Source organism: Echeneis naucrates, chromosome 16 (assembly GCF_900963305.1).
Source record: "Echeneis naucrates chromosome 16, fEcheNa1.1, whole genome shotgun sequence".
NCBI classification, from domain to species: Eukaryota; Metazoa; Chordata; class Actinopteri; order Carangiformes; family Echeneidae; genus Echeneis; species Echeneis naucrates.
Genome location: NC_042526.1, coordinates 8,556,043 through 8,577,231, shown reverse-complemented (window position 1 = coordinate 8,577,231; position 21,189 = coordinate 8,556,043). Strand labels below are relative to the sequence as shown.

At 39.2% G+C, this 21,189-nt stretch overlaps 1 protein-coding gene across 2 annotated transcripts in view; it reads left to right on the top strand.

Moving 5' to 3' along the window:
* trim44 (tripartite motif containing 44) overlaps positions 1-21,189 on the top strand; it is a 40,214-nt gene that overhangs the window by 937 nt on the left and 18,088 nt on the right. For both annotated transcript variants that reach the window (XM_029522468.1, XM_029522469.1), the window contains exons 2-5: positions 60-712; positions 2,053-2,130; positions 10,523-10,819; positions 16,430-16,452. In XM_029522468.1, the coding sequence (XP_029378328.1) occupies positions 77-712; positions 2,053-2,130; positions 10,523-10,819; positions 16,430-16,452 (1,034 nt within the window). In that variant the 5' untranslated portion in view covers positions 60-76. The remainder of the gene's footprint in view (positions 1-59; positions 713-2,052; positions 2,131-10,522; positions 10,820-16,429; positions 16,453-21,189) is intronic.

The following is a 21,189-nucleotide window of genomic DNA, read 5'->3' as shown; positions in this document are numbered from 1 at the left end:
GCTATTAATACCATTTCCTCTACTCTGTCTCTACTATAACTTACATCTCTATTCTCCAGAATTATCATCAGCTGTCATGGACTACAAAGCGGAACGCCAGGAAGGAACCATGGGGATGAAACAAGAAGAGTTGCCACAGATGGACGGATCGTGCGATGCATGCGAGCCTGACGAGGCCCAGCCAGCCACACAAGTGTGTCATACCTGCAGCTTTGCCTTCTGCCCTGTCCATGCTGAGAGACACACCAGCAGAACACAGCATCAGTTAATGCCTTATAACCACAAGACAACACACACTAATGGACCTGGCACCGACAGAGTTGGAAATGAAGCTGAGGTTGAGGCTGATGCAACAAGGGCAGCTGAAATGAGCGCAAATAAGGTGATGGCACTGCTTGGAGATGCAGTGGCTAATGGGGATGAGAACAGTAATGCTAACGAAAGAGAGCAAGCACAGAACGGCCTTCCTCTGCAAGCTGAGCTGGGTGATGGTGTTGAGGGAGCAGAGGCAGAGCAGGAGGTCATGGCTGCTGTGGAGGCTGGGAAGAGGGACGCTGTAACAGTAGAGAGACTGCGCTGCAAGGAACATGGGCAGGAAGGCTCCCTCTACTGTAAACCAGATGAGAAGATAATCTGTGTAGTGTGTGCTGTGCAGGGAGATCACAAGGATCATGAGATCATCACTCTGCACGAGGCCTATGTCTGGCAGAAGGTGAGCCTAACACACAGAACATATAAGGTTTATACATAGTAGCCTAATGTTGTGGAACTTGCTATATGCCCTCTTTGATAGTTAATCACTGTGGCCTTTCCACAACATCTGCAGCTCCATAATGTTAAAAACAATATATTCAGAAGATCATAGCATCTGGTTTTCCTCTCTAATGTAGTATTATGGTAGGAGTTGAAGGCCCTGTGATTTTTAAATCAACTCAGCAAGACTAAGAGCTCAGTGTCACATTTTAAAAATAACAGTGTCTCATAATCACTCACAGAGCATCATTAACAATTTGATTCACTTATAGAGCCACATACATAATCTCTAAGAAAACAGTGAAATGAAAATCACACATTATCAATTCAATGTCAGTTTTTCTTGGCACTAATAATGGCCTCACCTTTCCTCGATTTCCTAGCTTTTGTAATAGGGCCAGTAAATCGCCAGTCCTTCAGTGCAGCATTGCAATTGTTGCTGTAAATTAGGTTAATGTTGTACTGGATTTTGAGAATCAGCACAAAGGGCTTAGTTCTGCAGAGCATAGCGTTTGTGATGATTATATTATCATTCAAAGTCAGATGTTATCAGCTCACTGAATCCACTCGGACTGTGTTATTGCACAAAGGACCAATTAACACGGCCGTGATAGTATCAGAAAACCAGGATTTAGATTTGGATTAATGTTTTGAACAGTCAGGGGGTTTTGTTTGTTCACACTAAAACAAACTGAATCAGAACTTCACAGCAAGAAGCACACACAAGTCTTCATGCAAAGCCAAACCATTTAGCTGCGGTAGAAAAGAGCCTTCATGATGTTCAGGCTGTACATGTGTGTGTCTGAAAAGCATAACTAGAGCAGCACATTTCACCAGTTTACCCTTACATCACAGCTGTATATAGATTGACGAGGGACAAAAAGGGTCACGAACACACACACACTGACATACCAAGCCTAAGGCCACATTATTTACTCAAAACCTACTTTAGCTTTTATCCTGCTTCCTGTTCCAGTGTATTCATTTGAAAGAAATCCTTTAACTCTGGTAGCAGTGATATAATTTCCTGCCTAGTAACCTTGCACATAGCATGTCAAACTTTATCTGGAAAATTGTATCCTTAATTGACTGGTGCCTGTCGAGGATGCTCCCTGTCGTCTTTTTGCCCACTGTGTCTTTGTATCGCATTATAGTGTTATAAGTAGAAAGAAGTAAACTTAGAGCCACCTACTTTTTGCATAACTTGCACAGAAAAAATCTCAGTTAGCCTGCTGTGCAATATGCACTTATGTACTTCATAAGTTGTGTTTATTGTGTGTTTGTCTGCTCCACTCGTAGAGCAGGCAGGGTTATGACCTGTTGGGCTGTACACAACAGATGGCTGAGAAGATAAAGACCAAGTGGACCAACCCTGAGGTGAGACCAAACTCTTGCATTCAAGTCAAATATGTACAGTTGTGTTGGAACACCCAAAAGAGTTTTGCACTCAACTATTCTCATTTGATAAGGACCTCTAACCTACTCTAAACAAATTAAATTAGATTTTTCCTTCAGCAATAAAGAGGCTGCTTTGACCTCTTTGCAAGGAATGTCGTATTGTGGGCATATCGCTTTGCTGGCTGTGCCATGTGGTTTGATTAAATTTGCTGATGATTTTAATTTAAACAAATCTGTCAGTGTTGTGCTCACATTAAAACTTTTCACTTTTTGATTTCAAAACCTTAACAGGTGTAGCAAACAAGTGCTACAGCTGCAAATGGCACGCAGTCATTGTGGAAATTATTCCATTGTGATTTAGTGTTTGTTTGTTTGTTTGGTCCCAAAAACATATAAACAGGTGATAACAGTAGGCGTGGTACATATGTAAAATATTCGGCTGTAGGAGAATTAACAGACTTTGTTTTATCTTTAATAACCCAAAGTAGTAATTTGCACTCTGTTTGAGCCATCATCTTATTAGCTTTGCCAGGGTTCTGGTCCGGTTAAAAAAGACAAACCTTTAATGGACATAGTTTCAAACTGTGAGGAGCCATATAAGAGGGGAAAAAAATAACAATTAATCATTCCTAATTTAGTGGGTACAGCAGGAAGCACCACCAGCGATGCAGACAGCAATATAGAATGAGATAAAGAGGGATTAAAAAGAGATTATGTCATAAAGGCACTGGGTAGTAAACATGACAGCCAATTATTTCAATCCATATATTTTTCATGCCACCCCATTCACAGAACTCAGATCTTGCCAATTGGGTTCCCGCAAACATAATTCTGCTCAGCATGTTGGGAGTGATGGCATCATTGTGTGCTTACTGAGTCATGTCATTTTCAAGCTTCATTTGATGTCAGTTTCTTGAGTCAACGCTTCTGTGCTAAAGCTTCTGCTGTTTTTTCCAACCCATGTTGAACAGCAGTAGGTTCACAAAAGATCAGTCTTGGTGGATTTGATCTATTATACCCTGTTAGATGCAAAGGGTTTCCAATATTTTTTAAGTCCTTCATAAAAATAAATTAAACGAACCAAACTTGAAAAACATCTTTCAATATTGTGCCCGATACAACAGAAACATTTATTACGTAATGCTTACAAACTGCTTTGGTTAGTAATTATTTCGTATATATTAGGGATGAGCGAGTACATCACTATCCGTATCTGTTGCAGCATCTATATTATCTGTATCTGTATTCATACTCATAAGGGGCGGTACTTAAACCGGAAGCAGGTGTGGTTGATACGAAAGTTCTATTTTTAAACCTGAAATTGACAGGGGTTGATCAGATGTTGCTATATTTATGTTAAGCCTTAATATATTTTTGTTTACAGCTTAATATGTATTACACCAAGGTAAGAAGAGCGAGCCGACCGGAGCAAAACCTCGTTGGTGAAGAAACAATGAGAATGAGAAACGCGATGCGGGCTACATGCAGCACCGCTTCTATTACTAATCAAGTTTTTACCTCATAACCCCATAAAGTGGGACAGATTTGAAATGTTTGGGTTATAAAAAGTTAGTTTAAAATGATGATGTAGTAGTGTGGATTTAGCCTGACTTTTTATCACTGTTAGGTTAAATGATGATCTTACCCGGGACTCAATCAAGTAGCTGTAAATATTGATGTATGTCACCTCCGGCAATTTAGTGGGATCACTTCTCCATAAAAATTAAAGCAAACAGAAGGGACAATGAGAAAGGCCAGTGAGGTTGACCTCAGTTTACTACCAATGTGTAGGAGAATCTGATGTAGTTAATGAGGAATAGGGAAGTGACACCAGCTTGTTTGTCCCAGTCAGATTGTCTCAGTTAGTTGTATTAAATATAAACTAATAACCTGAACCTGAACTAATAGCCTTATTCTTCTTGTGTGAACTTCGGCAGGTTCCCATCTGAAAAAGAAAAGTGCCTAACCCTATTGTGTATTTCACCTCAGTCATCAGCCAAAACAAAAGCAAATCAAACTGAATTTTCATGACAAGTCAACCTTGAAAACAGTTCCTGTATTTCCAATACAAATGCCATAGCGGGGACATGTTCTACCACAGAAAATAAAACCTGACTGCAGACACTTGTGTATTGTGCAGTAAGAGATGTTTCAATGAGCAGTAGAATCAGAATTATACACCAAGGTCTCAGCTATTTACAGCTGACATTGGCTGCACCTGCTTTCAACCACCCCTGCAGCTCCACCTCTGCCTTCTGCAGCGCTTCTATAAACATGTTTGAACCCATAGCACAGTGGAGAGCAGCAGCACAAAAACGCATTGCTCGGTATCTGCAAAAGTGTAACCCAGACAGACTGGCACAAAGTAGGAGGTTGATTTAAATGAGTATAATGTATATTATCATACTGAAATATCAAAGCCTCCCCAAAGACTTCCTGGACATTTAGGGTGGTGCTACTGCACTGCACCGTAGAGTATTTGGTGACAAACACTTACCTGCTCGCTCACATGGACACTGTGTTAGAAACCATTATGTGGTTTTGTCTGCGTGTCCTCTCTGCACTTTCAAATGTCAACGTCTCTTATTATGCATGACAGGCAACCATCAGAGAAACTGCTCCTGGTGAGCAAAGTTGTGTGCGTGTGTGTTAGTGGGTGCGTGCATGTGTGCTTGTGTGAAGGTAAGAGTGAAGCAAAGAGGGAGAAAGAGATTGACGGAAGTTAGAGGAGGTTAAATTGCATGGTTCAGATATCCTAAAGGGCAACGTGTGAGGAGGTGAAGGGTGGATGGAAGGATTTAACCCTTAGCTGCTGTTTGCTTATTAAATCTAGCCTGTTTAATTATGTACTTTACTCTCAATGATCATATCTCCTTTCTGCACGGGAGAGAGGAATATAATGCAAAAATCAGTAACAAAGCTGCATACATATTAATGGGAAACCGGAGGCATAACGTAGCACGAGGGGCCAAGATACCTGTCTGTCAAGCCAGGCAGCATGCATTACTTATTATAAGAGAGCTGGAAAGGATGTATGTAGTGGCCTCTGACCAGTACAGCAGGAAGGCAACATATTTACCTCTGCTCTTGTGTTTTATTTACTCACTTTCTGCCATGCAGGGTATCATCCAAGGCAAACCCTGTCTGTGGAGCTGCTCTCTGCAGCTACAGACAGGGGAGTGGAGGCAGCAATTGCCCAGTCACAACTGTGTACATGTGTTCAGTGGCTACATCCATTTTCCCTGCCTCATAAAATCGACAAGAGCAGCAGACACATTAAAACTGTCTTAGGGAGCCGCGGCCGAGGAACGTACAGGAGAGGCGTGAAATGACTTGGCTGGTGCCAAGGTTTATTCATCCTGGTTTTCCCCTCACCTTTATCCCTTTCTTTCCTCCTCCTCTCTCCCTTCCTCTTTCTACCACCTCTTTTGCTGCTGTTTAAAGCTGTCTGTCCCTTTCTATCTCTGCTCACAGCATTTTAATTGAATTACTCTGTATCATTTCCCCAGAAAGCTGCTAGCCTAACACTGCTTCAGTCAAAACCAATAAAAAAAAAAGGTGCTGGATATTGAAAGTCTGCGATTATTAAAAAAAAAAAAAAAAAAAAGACCTGGTGTTTCATTTCCCCCCCTTTTTTTTTATTTTACTTATCTTACTTTCTCTCTTTATATTACTTTATAAGACTGTTGAGTGGTGTTTTTCAAATTAACTTTATATGGTGTTTTCTGCAAGAGGCCAAATTGGAGAATCTGATTTCTAAGGGAGATAAAAGAACGTGTGAGAGACAAAGTAGTGTTCACTTGGAACAGGGCCACAAATACCAGGGGCAAGGACAATGCCAAGTTCAGATTCATGTACTCCTGATGTTTTATTAATTGTTTTCAGCCTTAAAAAATAATGTCATGCAAAACAGAGCTGAATGTGGATGGACTTGGAAGTAGGAGCATTGAAAGAGAGTTCACCTTTTGAATTCTCCCCTTCAGAAGTATCAGTGTGTTTTTTGTTTTTTTTTTGTTTGTTTTGTTTGTTTTTTAATTACTACATTTGTCATTCTTTTATTCATTCATTCATCTTCTACCGTTTATCCATTTCCGGGGGGGCTACTGGAACCAATCCCAGGTCACATAGGGCGTGGACGGGGTCACCCTGGACAGGTCGCAGTCCATCACAGGGCCAACACACAGAGACAGACAGAGACAAACAACCACTCACAACCCAGGTCTTAGACCTACGGACAATTTAGAGTCACCAGTTTACCTAAACATGCATGTCTTTGGACAGTGGGAAGAAACCAGAGTACCAGGCGGAAATCCTCAAAACACGGAGAGAGCTTGCGAACTTAACACAGAAAGGCCCCAGGCCCGGGAACCGGATGCCCCTACCTTCTTATTTTTTGGGCAAAAGTGCTAACCACTATGCCGACGTGTTGCTGGCATTTTTTCATTGATGGTCAAATTTAAATAGTCAAATAGTTCAATTTAAGTCAAATGCATCATTGCATGAGTGGGGGATCATGTTCTCTTAACATTTCAAATAACATGGCAATGGTTAAAGCTTTGGGAGTGAAGCAGAAATTAAGAAGCTTTTGTCAATAAAACGCATTTATGATGATCAGTTCATGCGTTTGTGTGTCACTGGTTAAGATTAAAAGATGAGGCTACTTCAGTATTAATTGGCTACTCTTTCTGGCTCACTTTTGTTATTTTAGTGTGAAAAACTCATTAAAGTAATAAAATCATCCGTGTTCATTCCCGAGGGCTTCGGTTCTTTGCTTCTGCAGCTTTTTCAACTGGAGCGCAATAAACTACTTTCATTTTATGTATCACTATTACTGAAGGAGGCAGAGAAATAACTAAGCAGGAGAGTGGGGGTGTCGGTAGATCCAAACAGCATGTAAACAGCAGAAATACCACCCACATGAAATGAAACTAAATGCTGTAATGCAGCAACACTGAAAGCTTCAAAAAGTGTTTAGTGTGTATTAACCACTATTAACATGTAATCTAGGGACTTGACTTGGCAAACAGGAGATAATGGAAATTAAAATCAAATACCTGTACAACCACTTATACATATCAAACAGACGGAATTTCAAAGATTTATGTGCCTTCCCAGGGTTGAAGTAAACAGTCCCAGGGCACTTTATGAGGAAATATGATAAATGAAACTGGTGGTAAAATCAGGACTTGAGTAGCAGCAGTTTGGAAATGACTTGGAAGTTGACATGTAGTCTTAATGGGCCACGTTTTAGTCACTATTACAAACCTTTTCTATTTAAAAAGTCAAACAGGAACAGTTGAGAGGCGAATTCAGTTGTATTAAAAAATATTGCATCATCACAAACTATACAGTATGCAAGCACAGTGAGTAAGAAACCGACTGACAGTGGCAGAATGCATCATCAACATCAGTTACATCTCAATTCAATGCAATGACCATATATGGTCCAGCCTTGTATGACATTTTTGCCTTATTCTGCTCAGGAGTTGCACAACGTTTTCTATAGCCAGTCATGGTGTGCACAAGTGTGTGATGGTAATTTTATTTGAAATTCTTGGTATATTGGAATCATGCAATATGATGGTGGAGTGTATTAGAAGTATTAAAAAAGTGCTATTTTTAGTCGGTCACACATCCCAGCTTTCAGGGACAGTCCAATAAATGCAAGACATGAAATATAGGTTCACTTTGCCATTTGTTCATTAAAATAAGCAAGTTTGCTTGGTGTGACTACAGATTCACAGAATTTTTGAGGTCTACATTTTCCTGTTGTTTTTTCATTTGCTGACGAACTCGTGTAAGATAAGAAAGGCTCCAGCACACAAAGCATGTTAGAAACATTACAGAAAACAATTTTGGCTTTTATGGTCTGCTTTCCTAACATCTTGCATTTCCTTCAGAAAAAGATTACCTTTTTATTTATTTATTTATTTGATCGTGTGCACTCTCTCCCATCCCATGTCTTTCCCCCAACTCTGCTCTTGTAAAGCAGAGCAGACCGTTGTCTCTTCTGAGGCCTCATTTCGTGGCCTCTGCTCACAGCAATGCAAATGAAGATTAGCACGCATGAATGCGCCTTCCTTGCTAGCAGGACAAATTTTCTGTGAGATTCTATCACTGAGTGAAAGGTCCAAGGGCAGAGGGGTCCTGCTCAACAAACACAAAGAGCACTGATCCAGGATCACAGCCCCCATCTGCCACTGAGGCCACAGGGAGTCAGTGAGGGAGCGGGGGGCTCTGCAGAGGTCCTGGAGATTGGGAGATGTGTTGATGGAATGTGTCAGATTAGTGACAGATAAGGTACTAAAGATGACAAGGGATAAGTTTTATGTTGTGATTCTGGCCGGCCTATTCATATTGCAACCTTGCCTTCAAGTAGCATTGTTCTTTAGATTTATGCTTACTTTTTCTCCATTCCCTTATACTTGTTACCACAAAGAGATATTCATTAGTTGTCATGAACGTTGTGCCACATATTTAAAACTAGACTGCGTTTAAATGCAATGTGCTAAATGGTAAGTTGTCACAAGAAGTTTGGCTAAAAATGTAACTTTTGCTAATCTTAGCCATGAACGCTGGTTAACATGACTTTTTATTCACCAAAGGAAGATCCATCGCTTCTTATTTCAAAAGTTATGCTTGACAAGTAATTCCAAGAAAGAATAATTTTAAATGTAACTCAATTTAACTTTTTTGGGGGGTGGGGCGAGCTAGCTGTTAATGAATTCATAACACGAAAAAGCTCATTAAAAATGATCTTTTTTTTTTTCTTTTTTTTTTCTTTTCAACAAAGTGTTTTTGAATTTAATTTATAAATGTCATCTCCAAGTCCTGGGTTGTAAGTTAATAAGCAGCAGTTGCGGAAGCTGTATGGAGCACAAACTGCATCTCTTGCTCCCCCTGATGAATTTGCACTCAAAACATGAGCAGCAGCTTCAGCGTTACATTTTACTCCCAGTACAAAATGAAGCAGTAAATGCCTTGTCATTTCTTAATGTGTTTTTTAAGTGTTCACCACTCACGTTTTAAAATGATCAGCCTTTATGAAGATTTAATCAGCTTGTAGTGTAATTTAGTATGGATTTATTATATCTGAGCACTTATGTCTTTTGCTGTGTATATTGAACTCAGGAAATTTCATTTCAGAGAAAAAGAGAGATTTGAAAAGTGCTGCTTCGGGCTCTTCAGTCATTCCCATGCACAAATATACTTCATTTGTGTGTCTGAGCATGTACAGGGACCTGTTGCCAGTAAAACCCAAGTGTGGCCTGTTGTACCTCATTTATCATACATGTATTCAGGGCACTGATTTTAGTTAAACAAAAAAAGAGTCTTTGCTTTCCAATTAGATGTTAACTATCTCCTTCTGTCTGATTCAAAATGAACGATGTGCATGTTTTTCTCTCCTCATACAAAAAAAGTAAATTAAAAATGTTACTTCTTGCGGTTGGTTTAATGGGCAATTTGGAGAATCTGATTGCTTGTGCAAAAATGGCAAATACACGATAAAACTTGGGGCCCCAAGGGGCCTCGGTTATGCCAACCTCAGTGAAGACTGATGATTCCTTGCTTCACTAGAGGGAGGGAGGCTGAGCAAGATAAAATAGATGGAAAGGAAGAAAGTGAAAGCCTGCCCAAGGGAAGAGAAAAGAGTGAGCAGCTGATGTTTGTAGATTGAAGTGATTATAACATATTCAGGAGCAGAGATCATGACAAGGGACTTTGGGGTGTTTTACCTCATGACAGCATCTGTGCTGGATATGGCACCATCTCAATGGGAAGAAATGAAGGGAGGCGTCTGTTTATTGAGGTGTTTTAACGTAATGAGTCATATCTAAAGAGAGCCTCATTGGGGAACAGGGAGAGGAATTAAAAGGGTATCTCAGTGAGCAGTTCACTTGCCTTGAAAGCCAAACAGATGGCTTGCTCGGGTAGACGGCGTCTCTGAGGTCTCTATCTGCCGATGGGATGCATAGAGTTTGTGTTAAGGGGATTTGCTACAAGTTATCAATTAGGTTTTGTGTGGCAGAGGCAAGTGGTATTCTTAAAATAATATTCACATGCCAAAGTCAAAGAAGTTTCTGGCTGTCCTCTATACTGTGGTAATTCCATATGTTTCGCTCCTTCATCATCAAGATTGATTCATACTCTTTAAATGTTGATGTCATATCATCTTTATTTTTACTTTTTAACCATTTGAGTTCAGTCTCTGTTTCTCAGTTTTATTGGTAAAGCTCAGTGAGTCAGTACCTGTACTGAAATAATTTGCTCAGATTAATTAGAAATGTCAGCCCAGTATTTTCGAGATTTATTCTACGTTATGTCACCGTGTCCCTTTGTTCTCCTCTTCTGTCTCCTGTACATTTCTTAGATGTCCACAGAGGAGCTGGAGGACTATGTGAACAGCCAATTTGATGAGCTCCGCAACCTTGTGCGTCTGGAGGAGAAAAGGACCCTTCATCTGGTAGACCTCAAAGAAGCGTTTCTAACGGCATCTGCTGCAGAGAAAATTGCAGAGATCACAGTTCAAACTGAGCGGCTGCAGGAGGAGATGGCTAACATCACACACCAGTTATGCCTTTTGGAACAAGCAGAAGCACAAGCAACAGGGCCTGCAGTAGCAGCAGAGGCCCTTATGGTAGGGCCTGGAGTGGCCCACAGAGTGATGGTGAGAGGAACTTCCTTCCTTCCTTCTTTCCCTCTCTTCATCCACCCTTCCTTATTTTGTCTTAAACATTTCCTATACAATCGCTGAGTCTCTCACTGCTCAGCAAAGTGCAGATAGAGACGTTAACAAGTCTTTTTACATACCTCATTACCTTTTAGGTGTGTTGTTTGAAGCTTGGACGTTTTGGCATACTCAGAAACACAGGATTTTTTTGTTGTTGTTGTTTTTTTGCTTTTGCTTTTCACAATCACTGATTAATTTAGTAAGCTTGAGTTGCATGTGTTGACCTTCCTTAATTTTGGCCCTCTGAATCCAAGCTTTCGGTCCCAGTGTCTTAAGTCACACATGTCAAACTATCAAACCTTACATTGAATCCATTTGAGTAAGCAGGGTTAAAGTTAGCATTCATTAACCTATTTTTGGTGGAGAATCTAAAACAGCTGTCGAAATGTAGGAAAAACCAATGCATTTAATCTAGAGGCCCATTTTTGAACAAAGCTGACACTCTGAACGACAGTTCCATGTAAAATCACAAGGCCTGATGAGAGTTGAGAACAAAAGCAAGCAAGGTCAATAATTAATTAATACAAACCTTTACTGTATTTCATTGCCAACATTGTTACTAAGGACAACCTCTAAAAACCATGCTATTGCTCTTGTCAATAAACAATTACAACCAATTGTCCATCCCAACACAAAGCTGCTCTGTTGTTAACTACATCTGGGTGAATACTTATTGCTGATATTTTATTTCACATGATAGTCAGGAAGACCCAAACAGTCTTCATGAGATTTTGACATTGCCGTGAAAAAAAATGCTTACTTGCTAACTGGACTGAAGGGGATTGCTGGCATTAAAAAATCATCCTAATCACTGAGGCACTTGCTGCGTTTTCAGGCAGGCAGATTCGCTCTAGATAAACTGGTTGTGTTTATCCAGGTTTGCATTATTTTTATGTATACAATTTTTCACTTTCATACTGTCATCTTTGTCAGTGTGTCACAGGTAGTTAGATCTGAAAACATCCTGTGCTGTTGTGCAAGTGAAACAACAATGTATCTCCTCTGGCCACATTGTTTCAAGTTATGTACATAGCAGCCTGGCACATTGTTCCTTTTCATTGAGATACCATCCCATCAGTCAAAGTTAGATTCTCATGCCACAGTCCCATTCATACCAGAACATGAGCCAAGTAGCAGTATACAAGGTAGACTTTGGCATGTACAAAAGCTCCCCCAGAAGTGTAAGCTATCTGTGTGCAATTACATTATGCCACATTCTGCAGCACTTCACTCCCTCATTACTTTCTTGAGCACTGAAGAAAGGCTTTTTCTAGCCCACAAATTTAAATATATCCCACAGGTTTAGTTTCCACTTGCCATTCTTCAGTCCCCATTGTCAAAAATTATTTTTAAGTGTTCTTAATTGTGATGCTGTGCACCGCAAGAAAAGCTGCAGCTCATGTGCAGATTTGCTTTCTAACTGAGAAATGAATCCATGGTGAGCCAGGTTTATAGCGGGGATAATTGATTACCAGTGGTTCCCTCATTTGGTATCATGTGTTAGTTATTGCTGAGTTACATAACATGGTATATTACTCAATTAGGTTATGTTAGTTAAGTTGTAGTTATGTTTAGTCCTATTTGGATATACTGAGTGTGTGTGTGAAGGTGTATTAATGGTGCTTACGCAGCATTGCACTTATCTAGTAAGCGTATATCTCAATGTGTTTTTGTGGATATATTCGAGTTAGTGTTAGTGAGAATGTGATATATAAAGTGAATAAATATAGGCTTTCCAACACGTTTGTGGAGAGTAAGAGTCACATCTAGTACACCTTAGCTCACCAAAGCCAGCAGGAATTTTTATTGGACAGATGTGGAACCTGTTGGATCCAGAAAATAAGTGACTCAGATATTAATTAGATATTACACGGATATTACTTTTTCTCATGCTGTCACCGTCTGCCTCATGTAGAACTGCAGTGGTGGAAAGTCCACAGTTATTTTCTTTCTCCTGTAGTGAAGTAATGTGAGGGAATGTAAATCAATGAATGAAACCCTGACACATGACATGAGAAACAAAGGGAATAGCTACAGCTTTGTTCAAATGGAAATGCATATTTGAATATGTTGACCCCGTTTGCTGTTGGGGGGTTTGTTTTCTTTGCCTGTAAAACACAATCTAATCCTCTATACCAGAAAGCAATAGCCAGCAGCACTCTTTGAAGGTACACTGTCTCCATTACAACTTTTTACCAGTAAAGAAAGAGGAGCAGGTTCAGAGCCAGAAAAGTAATTGCTGCTTTGTAAGCACATCAATCTAGTGCACTGCGGCCATGTAGCAGGAAGCCTGTGGAATAGAGCAGCTATAATGTAAAATATTTCTCATCTGCATCAAATCCATCCTTTCAACTCCTTCTAAAGAATAAACCACATAATTGAGGTGAGTCTTTGTGATGAGGGTCAAACAAACAAACAAAAAAAAAAAAAAAACAGGCTCTGTTAATATTCTCCTATCTCCCCTTTAATTTAGGCAGAGAACCACACAGGTGTAGACACTTTATTGTGTCCACAAACACAATAAAGGGTCAGCAGGTGTGAAAAAGGCATATTTGGAAAATTGCCCAATCAGCTGGAGCCAGAGACAGAATATATTAGCATACTATTTCATTTAGTTATCAAAACTGCATTCCTGCATGTGGTGCCTCACTGCTCACTTTGTATTAATTAAAAACACTGATATATAACTTGACAGGAGGTACGCTGGTAGAAGCACAACAAGATTTATGACATCCAGAAGATTCATACAGGGACAGTTACAAAACATACATATTAAAACACAATGATATATTTACATAATAGATTGGCAGAGATAGACACTGTGGGTAGAATTTAAGTCTTATAAGTAACACGAATCTTTAAAATTCCTGATTATAGAGAAATGTAGCAAATCTACTTATATGTTCCTTAAAGTCAGCACTGGTGCAATTGTGCCCTTCGTAGATGCTAGCCATCTTCAGTCTGAATCACCTATTTCACTGTGTCATTTTATCAGACCCCCTTTTTTCCCCCATGTAGCTGAAGAAGTTCTGTAAAGGTTTCTTGAGTCTGCCAGTAATGTTTGGAAATGTGGGAGCGTCAACTCAACAGTGTTTAATTCGTCCTACCATAACAACAAAGTCAGGATGCCTCATAAGGACACATCATGTGTCCCAACCGTGACACATGAGCCAGGATGCTATGAACTCAGATGGGTTTGAAGCAACCCAGCCCTCGTCCATGCAATTATTTCGTTTTGTTCATTTTCAATATAAATGCACGTGTGGGAGTTGTTTAATTTTAAGCAATTTGAAAACAATAAAAGTAATATTTTATGAACAATTAATTTAGCAGCTGCATGCTAACCCCTATGCACTGAAAAGAAATTTTGAACCTCAGCATAATATCGAGCAATAATGGTATGCAGAACTACAACGAAACAGCTGCTGCAATTTTATCAAATGGTCCATTTGTCCACATCTGAGACTTTTTTTGTTAAACGGAAGGCCACAAGCCATTTTGCCCATTGACATCTGCACTTGTTGCTGCCATTCTATGTGTGACATTGAAGCAGTTGTGTAGCGGTTGTTTGGTGCATTCATAATGACAAATGAGGTTGAAAAGATTTTATTTAAAGAGGATATTTAAAAAGTATGTATAAATGAAGCCCTCACACTTTTTATTATTTGCATGCCATACTTACTTTATCTACCTTTGAATTAGCTCTAACTGAACCCTTCAGATCATTGAAGTGTACTAAAAACAGACGAAGAATACTAAATGACCCTAATTTAATTCTAAACTGTAATTCTGTTCAGTGTGTTTATTTAATAGCAGTCACACAGTGCAACACACATTGGCACAGCTCAAGAACACATGATCCTATAAAGAAAATTAAACAGCTCTCTGCATCTGTTGTCGACATCACCCGAGGCTAATCAACCAGTTTTATATGTTCAGGTATAGGTTGAACCGCCCTCCACCATGTGAATTAGATAGGAAATAATTATCTGGTATTATTCCATTTCAAGGTCAGATTTTTCTTTTGTGGGCAGCGGCTCAACAAAAATCTTTAATTAGACCAAATCAAATTAAAGCACAAAAAAATAAGGGCATAATATTTTCATTGCTGTAATATAATACAATCAAAATAAACATCAAATAAACCGAGAATACATAATTCAGCATTATACAGAATCATTGACAAAATAACATTTTACTAACGTGGTGGAAACTGCACAAGTTTGAACACAGTTACTTTTGCTTTTATTATTAAGCTCAAGTGAGTGACTACGTTAATGTAATGAATGATAGGTAGGTTCACTGTTGGTTTTAGTCTGTTCAGAGATGAGAAGATTATATGAGACTCGTTTTGCAATTAAATATGCAAATACTTCCCTAAAGTGCAGCCTTAACTCAATGTGTTAATGATATTCTATGGCAATCCACTCAAGGCTAAACAATGTTTAACAATTTTAATAAAAAACATTTTTTCCTATAGATATTACACTGTTTCTCTGCTACTGTTTCAAAATCTGTTCTCTGTTTGACTAATGACTTGCCAGTCAAAAAAGTAGAGACGTAGAAGAATGTTTTCTTTGTGTAGAAGTCTTTCAGCAGCCACATCTGTGGTCATTGTCATTTTTGCACCCCAGAATTCACTTATTAACTTTTTAGTCCGTTGAAGTGTTTGACAGGGTAAACCAGGAAAGATCTTACCCAGTTCCAATATTTGTAAACACATAGATATCCATATTTGAACCTAATTAAACTTGGAGCAAAATCTTAGTCTGTGAGGCAGACAGCCAGTAAGTGCTCGACAGTTTTCACTCATCACTTCTCTGCCCTTGTTCTGTGCTGGCATCAATTCTCCTCTCTGTCAGCCATCTTTGTACTGCTAGTTTAGGTCTGCTGCAACAGTACAGCCAGCACTAGGCAGAACATTTGACAAAAGAAAATGTCTGAATATAGATCTTATAAAGTTTGTTTTTACAAATACTTTGGCATTAGTGAATGGCTGTGGTTTCATGTGCGACACCTGCCGACTGCAAAATACTGAGTAAACAGATCTATGCGTAAAATTATGGCTATAATTTAGATGTCAAAGGTAAGCCTTGTAAAATGCTGAAATTAAATCTTCCAAATTGACAGAAATTGAAGTATTGTTTTAAAAAATTGCGTTAGGCACATCACATGAATAAAACCTGTAGCTTTCAGCAGTTGGCGAAGCCTCGCATTCTGAATGTCAACAAATTAACTTGATTTGCTGACATTGTTAAATCTTTTTTCTTTTTTTTGGCAAATTGAGCTACAAAGACAGCACATGAATCCTGCTTGCAGCTCATTTGCTGCTTTGTTCAATTCTGTTCCTTTAAAAGCTTGTGAATATACATGAGCACAACTGGTGGATGAAAGTGAAAATTAATTGGTCAGATTTAGAGCCACACCAGCTGTGAACCAAGTTGATGAAAATTATGTTGTTGGCTTTGTGTTTGTTATCCACAGCACCTGTGCTAAGATTTTTAATGTTTTATTCTCTCTCTGTCTCTCTCTTCTCATCATTTTCAGCATGACATTGAGGCCAGGCCAAGGTAAGACTGCTATTTGTGATTCATGTTCACCTTTTTATAGTGGGATAGTTAAGCAGCACCTAAGGACCCTTCAAAGCCTCCTTGGTCGGATCCTTGTGCCATCCACCACCATGAGGCTGACCAATCCTCTTGTGTAATAGCACACACATGCACACACACTTTCCAAGTCTTTTCCCCCCTCATTCTTTTACTCTGAAATAATTTACAAGCTCCAGAGTCACCTATGCACAAACTTCCTCTCATGCTTTTGTGTCATTCTGGTCACACACAAGGCACGTCGACACCACAGTGAGGCAATTAGTGGCTCTCATCTGTGCATATCTGCTGAAATCAGAAGAGGTGACAATTCTGGTCCAATAAGAGGGCTGTGGACAGTGGCTGACAGACTGCTGTAGTCTTTGTGTGTGTGTGTGTGCATTTATATGCATGCTTACTGTATATGTATGCCATCGTGTTAAGACAAGCTGTTGTGTCATTAGTCGGGTCAGGTCTTGCCCTCTGACAAAGCACAGTATTTGCATTTCTGCTATCCCAGAGCCAACAGGCGTGTATAACAGGGAGTGAGAAACCAGACTGGACAGATGTCGTTTTATTTTTTTTCAGTCATATTTCAGTTTGTTTGTGTCATTCTGTTGCCTGGATTACATATTTCACCTTTATCTCTGTCTGTGTCAGACAATCTGAAATAAATAGTCTTCTCTCCGTCTTACACTTATTGATCTGTTGACACAGAAGACCTTCTCTGCCTCCTTGACTGCAGCTGAAGCATACCTAGCACCACCTGCTGTCTCTGCATCTCCCCTTAGCTGTTTCTTTAAGCAATTCTTTCTTCCTCAGACACGTACAGTACAGGCCAAATGTTTGGACACACCTTCTCATTCAAATGAATAGGAAAGTGTGTCCAAACCGTTGGCCTGTACTGTACATGTAACAGTCAGTCACACACACATTCACACTCAAGACACCCTTCGCAAATTTAAGCATGCATGTCCTCAGAGAAAATAATCTTATTTACTCTCATACTTGATTTCAAATGAGGACTGAACACAACAATAATCAGTTTTGATGGACAACGTGCTCGTTTTCTGCAAACAGAAATTACATTTTTAATTTCACTTTGTACTTTGTAACAAGGTTTTTTATCATGACATTGTCTGCTCCTGGAAAATGTATTATATTTCCCCCATAGAGTGCCTTACTTTAAATAAACAAACAAAGTCACAACTACAACCAGCTCTCAGTTCCAGCTTGTAATGTATTATTGATTGCCCAACTAGTATTATGACCCCTCAGCTCTGGAGCAGATGGTGGCAAGCTTGGACCCAAGAGTGAAATTGAGCTAATAGTTTGCCCTTGCCCAAAGTTAACCTCTACATCTCTACATGCTCTCTCTCACTCACACACACAAACATGCACACATAGACACACACACACACACAAACATGCACACATAGACACACACACACACACACACACACTCCCGGATATAATTACTCAGAAGTCCCTCAAACTACTTAAAATGCAGTGGGTGCAGAACCTGCTCTGGCAGATAATACATATTCTGTAGAAAAGTCTTAGGATGATCGGACACTTTGGAGAGGGTAGTTGAAAAAATTAAATAACGTAGGTATGTTGTGGATGGCTTTTTGTTGAGTTTAATATGTTGGTGGAGTGATTGAGAGAAATTAGGTTTTAAATGTGATGTAAACAAAGGGGTGATCAGGAACAGTGAAAAATGAAGTGAGAAAGGTGGAGATAGAAAGAAGGAGCAGAAGCAGAGACAGACAGCAAGTGAGGAGTACACGTTTAGGGTTATGTGCAATGGGATCCAGACAGCAATTTGATTATGGAGCAGAAACACTAATCCACTGTCTGAGCCCCATATCACTGCTGTAGACAGAGCATTCCCAGAGGAACACCATCCTGCACCCACACGCATCTTTCCTGGACTTCCTCATCAATACGATCCTCCACTCTCCTCAAGCCTCTTTACACAGGTACCCAATGCCTGCCAAGATTTGTCCTCTGAATATAAATCTTGCTCCCCGAAGTCAAAACATTTCACATTCATGCCTCTAATTCAATACACTGCACATTTTGTTTGAACTCCCTCACCTCCCTTGCAACCCTTGAACCTGGCTTACATCTATGTGTATATCTCTAGTTGCATGTTTTAACCAGCCTCATTGTCCTCTTTGTAAGTTTTTTGGGTTTTCCGAATATACAGTGTTTATGCACACATTATATGATATGCCTGGTGTCATATAAACTACACTAGCGTCTTAAGGTGCATTATGATGTTTTTTTGTTTCTGCTATGTAAATTTCATTTGAGTAGCAATAATTGCAAACAATTGCTTTAATATTATTATATTCTAGTGGTCAATTTTTCAACTCAAGTTTCCGCCCACCGTCCAAAGACATCATGTTTGGGTTAATTTGTGACTCTAAATTGTCCGTGGTTGTTGGTCTCTGTGTGTTGGCCATGTGATGGACTGGTAACCTGTCCAGGGTGACCACGCCCTCGCCCAGTGTGAGCTGGGATTGGCTTCAGCACCCCCCACAACCTGGAAGTGGTAGAAGATGAATGAATGAAAAAGTAAATTTTTCATTTGTAGTCTGAGCCCTCAGTGATCTCACAAGGCCTCAGCATGTCAATAGTCACCATAGTTGCCAATCAGTACAGGAGAGTATCTATCTATCTCACACACACACACACACACACACACACACACACACACACACACACACACACACAGACATCCACATGAAAGATGTGGAAGTTGCTGTAATAATATTTTAAGTTGTTAAGTAGATGCAAAGACAGTAAGAAAATCAATGGGAGGAAAAAATGACACATTCAGGAATTCCACACAGTAGATTAAAATTTGTGTTTGTGTTTGGATTTAAGAATATTTGTCTTTTGTAGACACGTAAGCATATTTTTTGTTTTTAAGATCCTGCAACCAAAGGTTTTTAACTTGGGACTTTTCGCCACCAAGAGGGAGTCAGTGCTCTCCAATTCACCAAGCCAGCTGTTGCAAAGCACCTCAGATTGAATTATAGGCAGAATATTCACACCATTACATTAATGTTTTACAGGAACAGTGACACCATCAGCCTCAACTATCATGATATTTAGCACTCACAAACAGAGAAAGTTGAATTAATTAAATATCAGTCAACTTCGGTAAAGCCCAACATCAAAAAGCAACAATTCTCAGTATTTTGGAAATGGTGTCAGCTTTAAGTTACTTCTTTTCAGGGATACATCTCAATGTTTCCTTTGCCTCCAAAGCCTTCCCTTGTTTTTTTTTCCCTATCCTGTCATATGCTACCTATAAAGCAAAGCAGTAAAGAGTGAAGAAGAGACATTTCAAAGAAAATAGGAAGGAAAACTCACTTATCGTTCATGATTGGCCAATTCTTCATTGTGATTCAAGCCATTGTCTTTTTATATTCAGACAGATTTTCAACAAAATTCATTACAAAAAGTACTACAACAGAAGCCTTGTGCCCGTTACCTCAGACCATTTCCATTTTTTCTGCACTTTTTCATCAGCTGTATTGAAATAGATTATTTATTTGTATCGTTGTTAAAAACCTTCTGACGCCAGGAAATCAATATATCATTTATTGAAAATGAGATTGATTGAAATTAAATTGAGATCATGCTTTTTGAATAACTGCTGATGCAAAAATGAGGATAAAAATATAATTGCATGCAAAGCATTATATACAGACTGCTGTATAAATGTCCAAAACAAAGGAATAAAATACTGCTGTTTCACAGAATATATCTTTGTGAATGTATCACACTCATTAACTTCATTCTTGATATTCTTTTTGAAAACCTTCCAGTTTATCATCATGAAATACATTTTATTTGTAGATAGAAATTATTAAACCAGTGGTCTATGAAGCCCCAGGGCCTACTGTATAAAATTATGCCACCTTAAAGGAGGAAAGCAAAATTAAAATTGGATACAGAGGAAAATGTTTGAAAAACAAAAATATGCACAAATAGTGAGGAAGTCTTCAAGAGATAAAAACATATCAATCAGGAAAAGTTTAATCTTTGCTACATTTGGCAAGTTTGCTTAGCAAGAGAAATGGAGGCTTAGCATATAAATCACATGTGTAATCACACTAAAATAGTCAGGCCTGCTGGATATCACATCTAATTGCAAAGCAAAGTCTCCCCCTTCTCATTGCTCCAATCACTCACGTCTCCAATGCATCTCCGGAGCTCCTGTCCCCAGCTCCATTACTTTGTAATGCATGCATGGCCCACATACACACATGGCTGTCTTTTTTTCTGCCTTGATTCTCCTCACTTTCACAGTTTTGCTGTGTGGCATATAAACATTACTGCCTTACATTACTTTAGGTCTATAGGTAAATGATTTAGTCTGTTAGACTTGTTTCACTGTATGTTCGCTCTTCCTGACTAACTTAGATATCTCATAGCTCTGCAATGCGGTAAAATGTACACAGTCCAACCCTGTATGATTTTATATGAATGAAGAGGAGCTAAGACAGGGAAATTCACAAACCCTGATAAAGAAATGAAATTACTGACTTGAGCAGTTGAGTTACATTGGGTAATGAATGTTTGTGTTATCATGGTGTTAATCTAAGTGCGTTATCAATCCTCCAAAATTTACTTCTGTGCAATTCATCAGTGTTAGATATTTATAAGAGAGCTTTTTCACATCCTTAGTTTATTCATTCATTT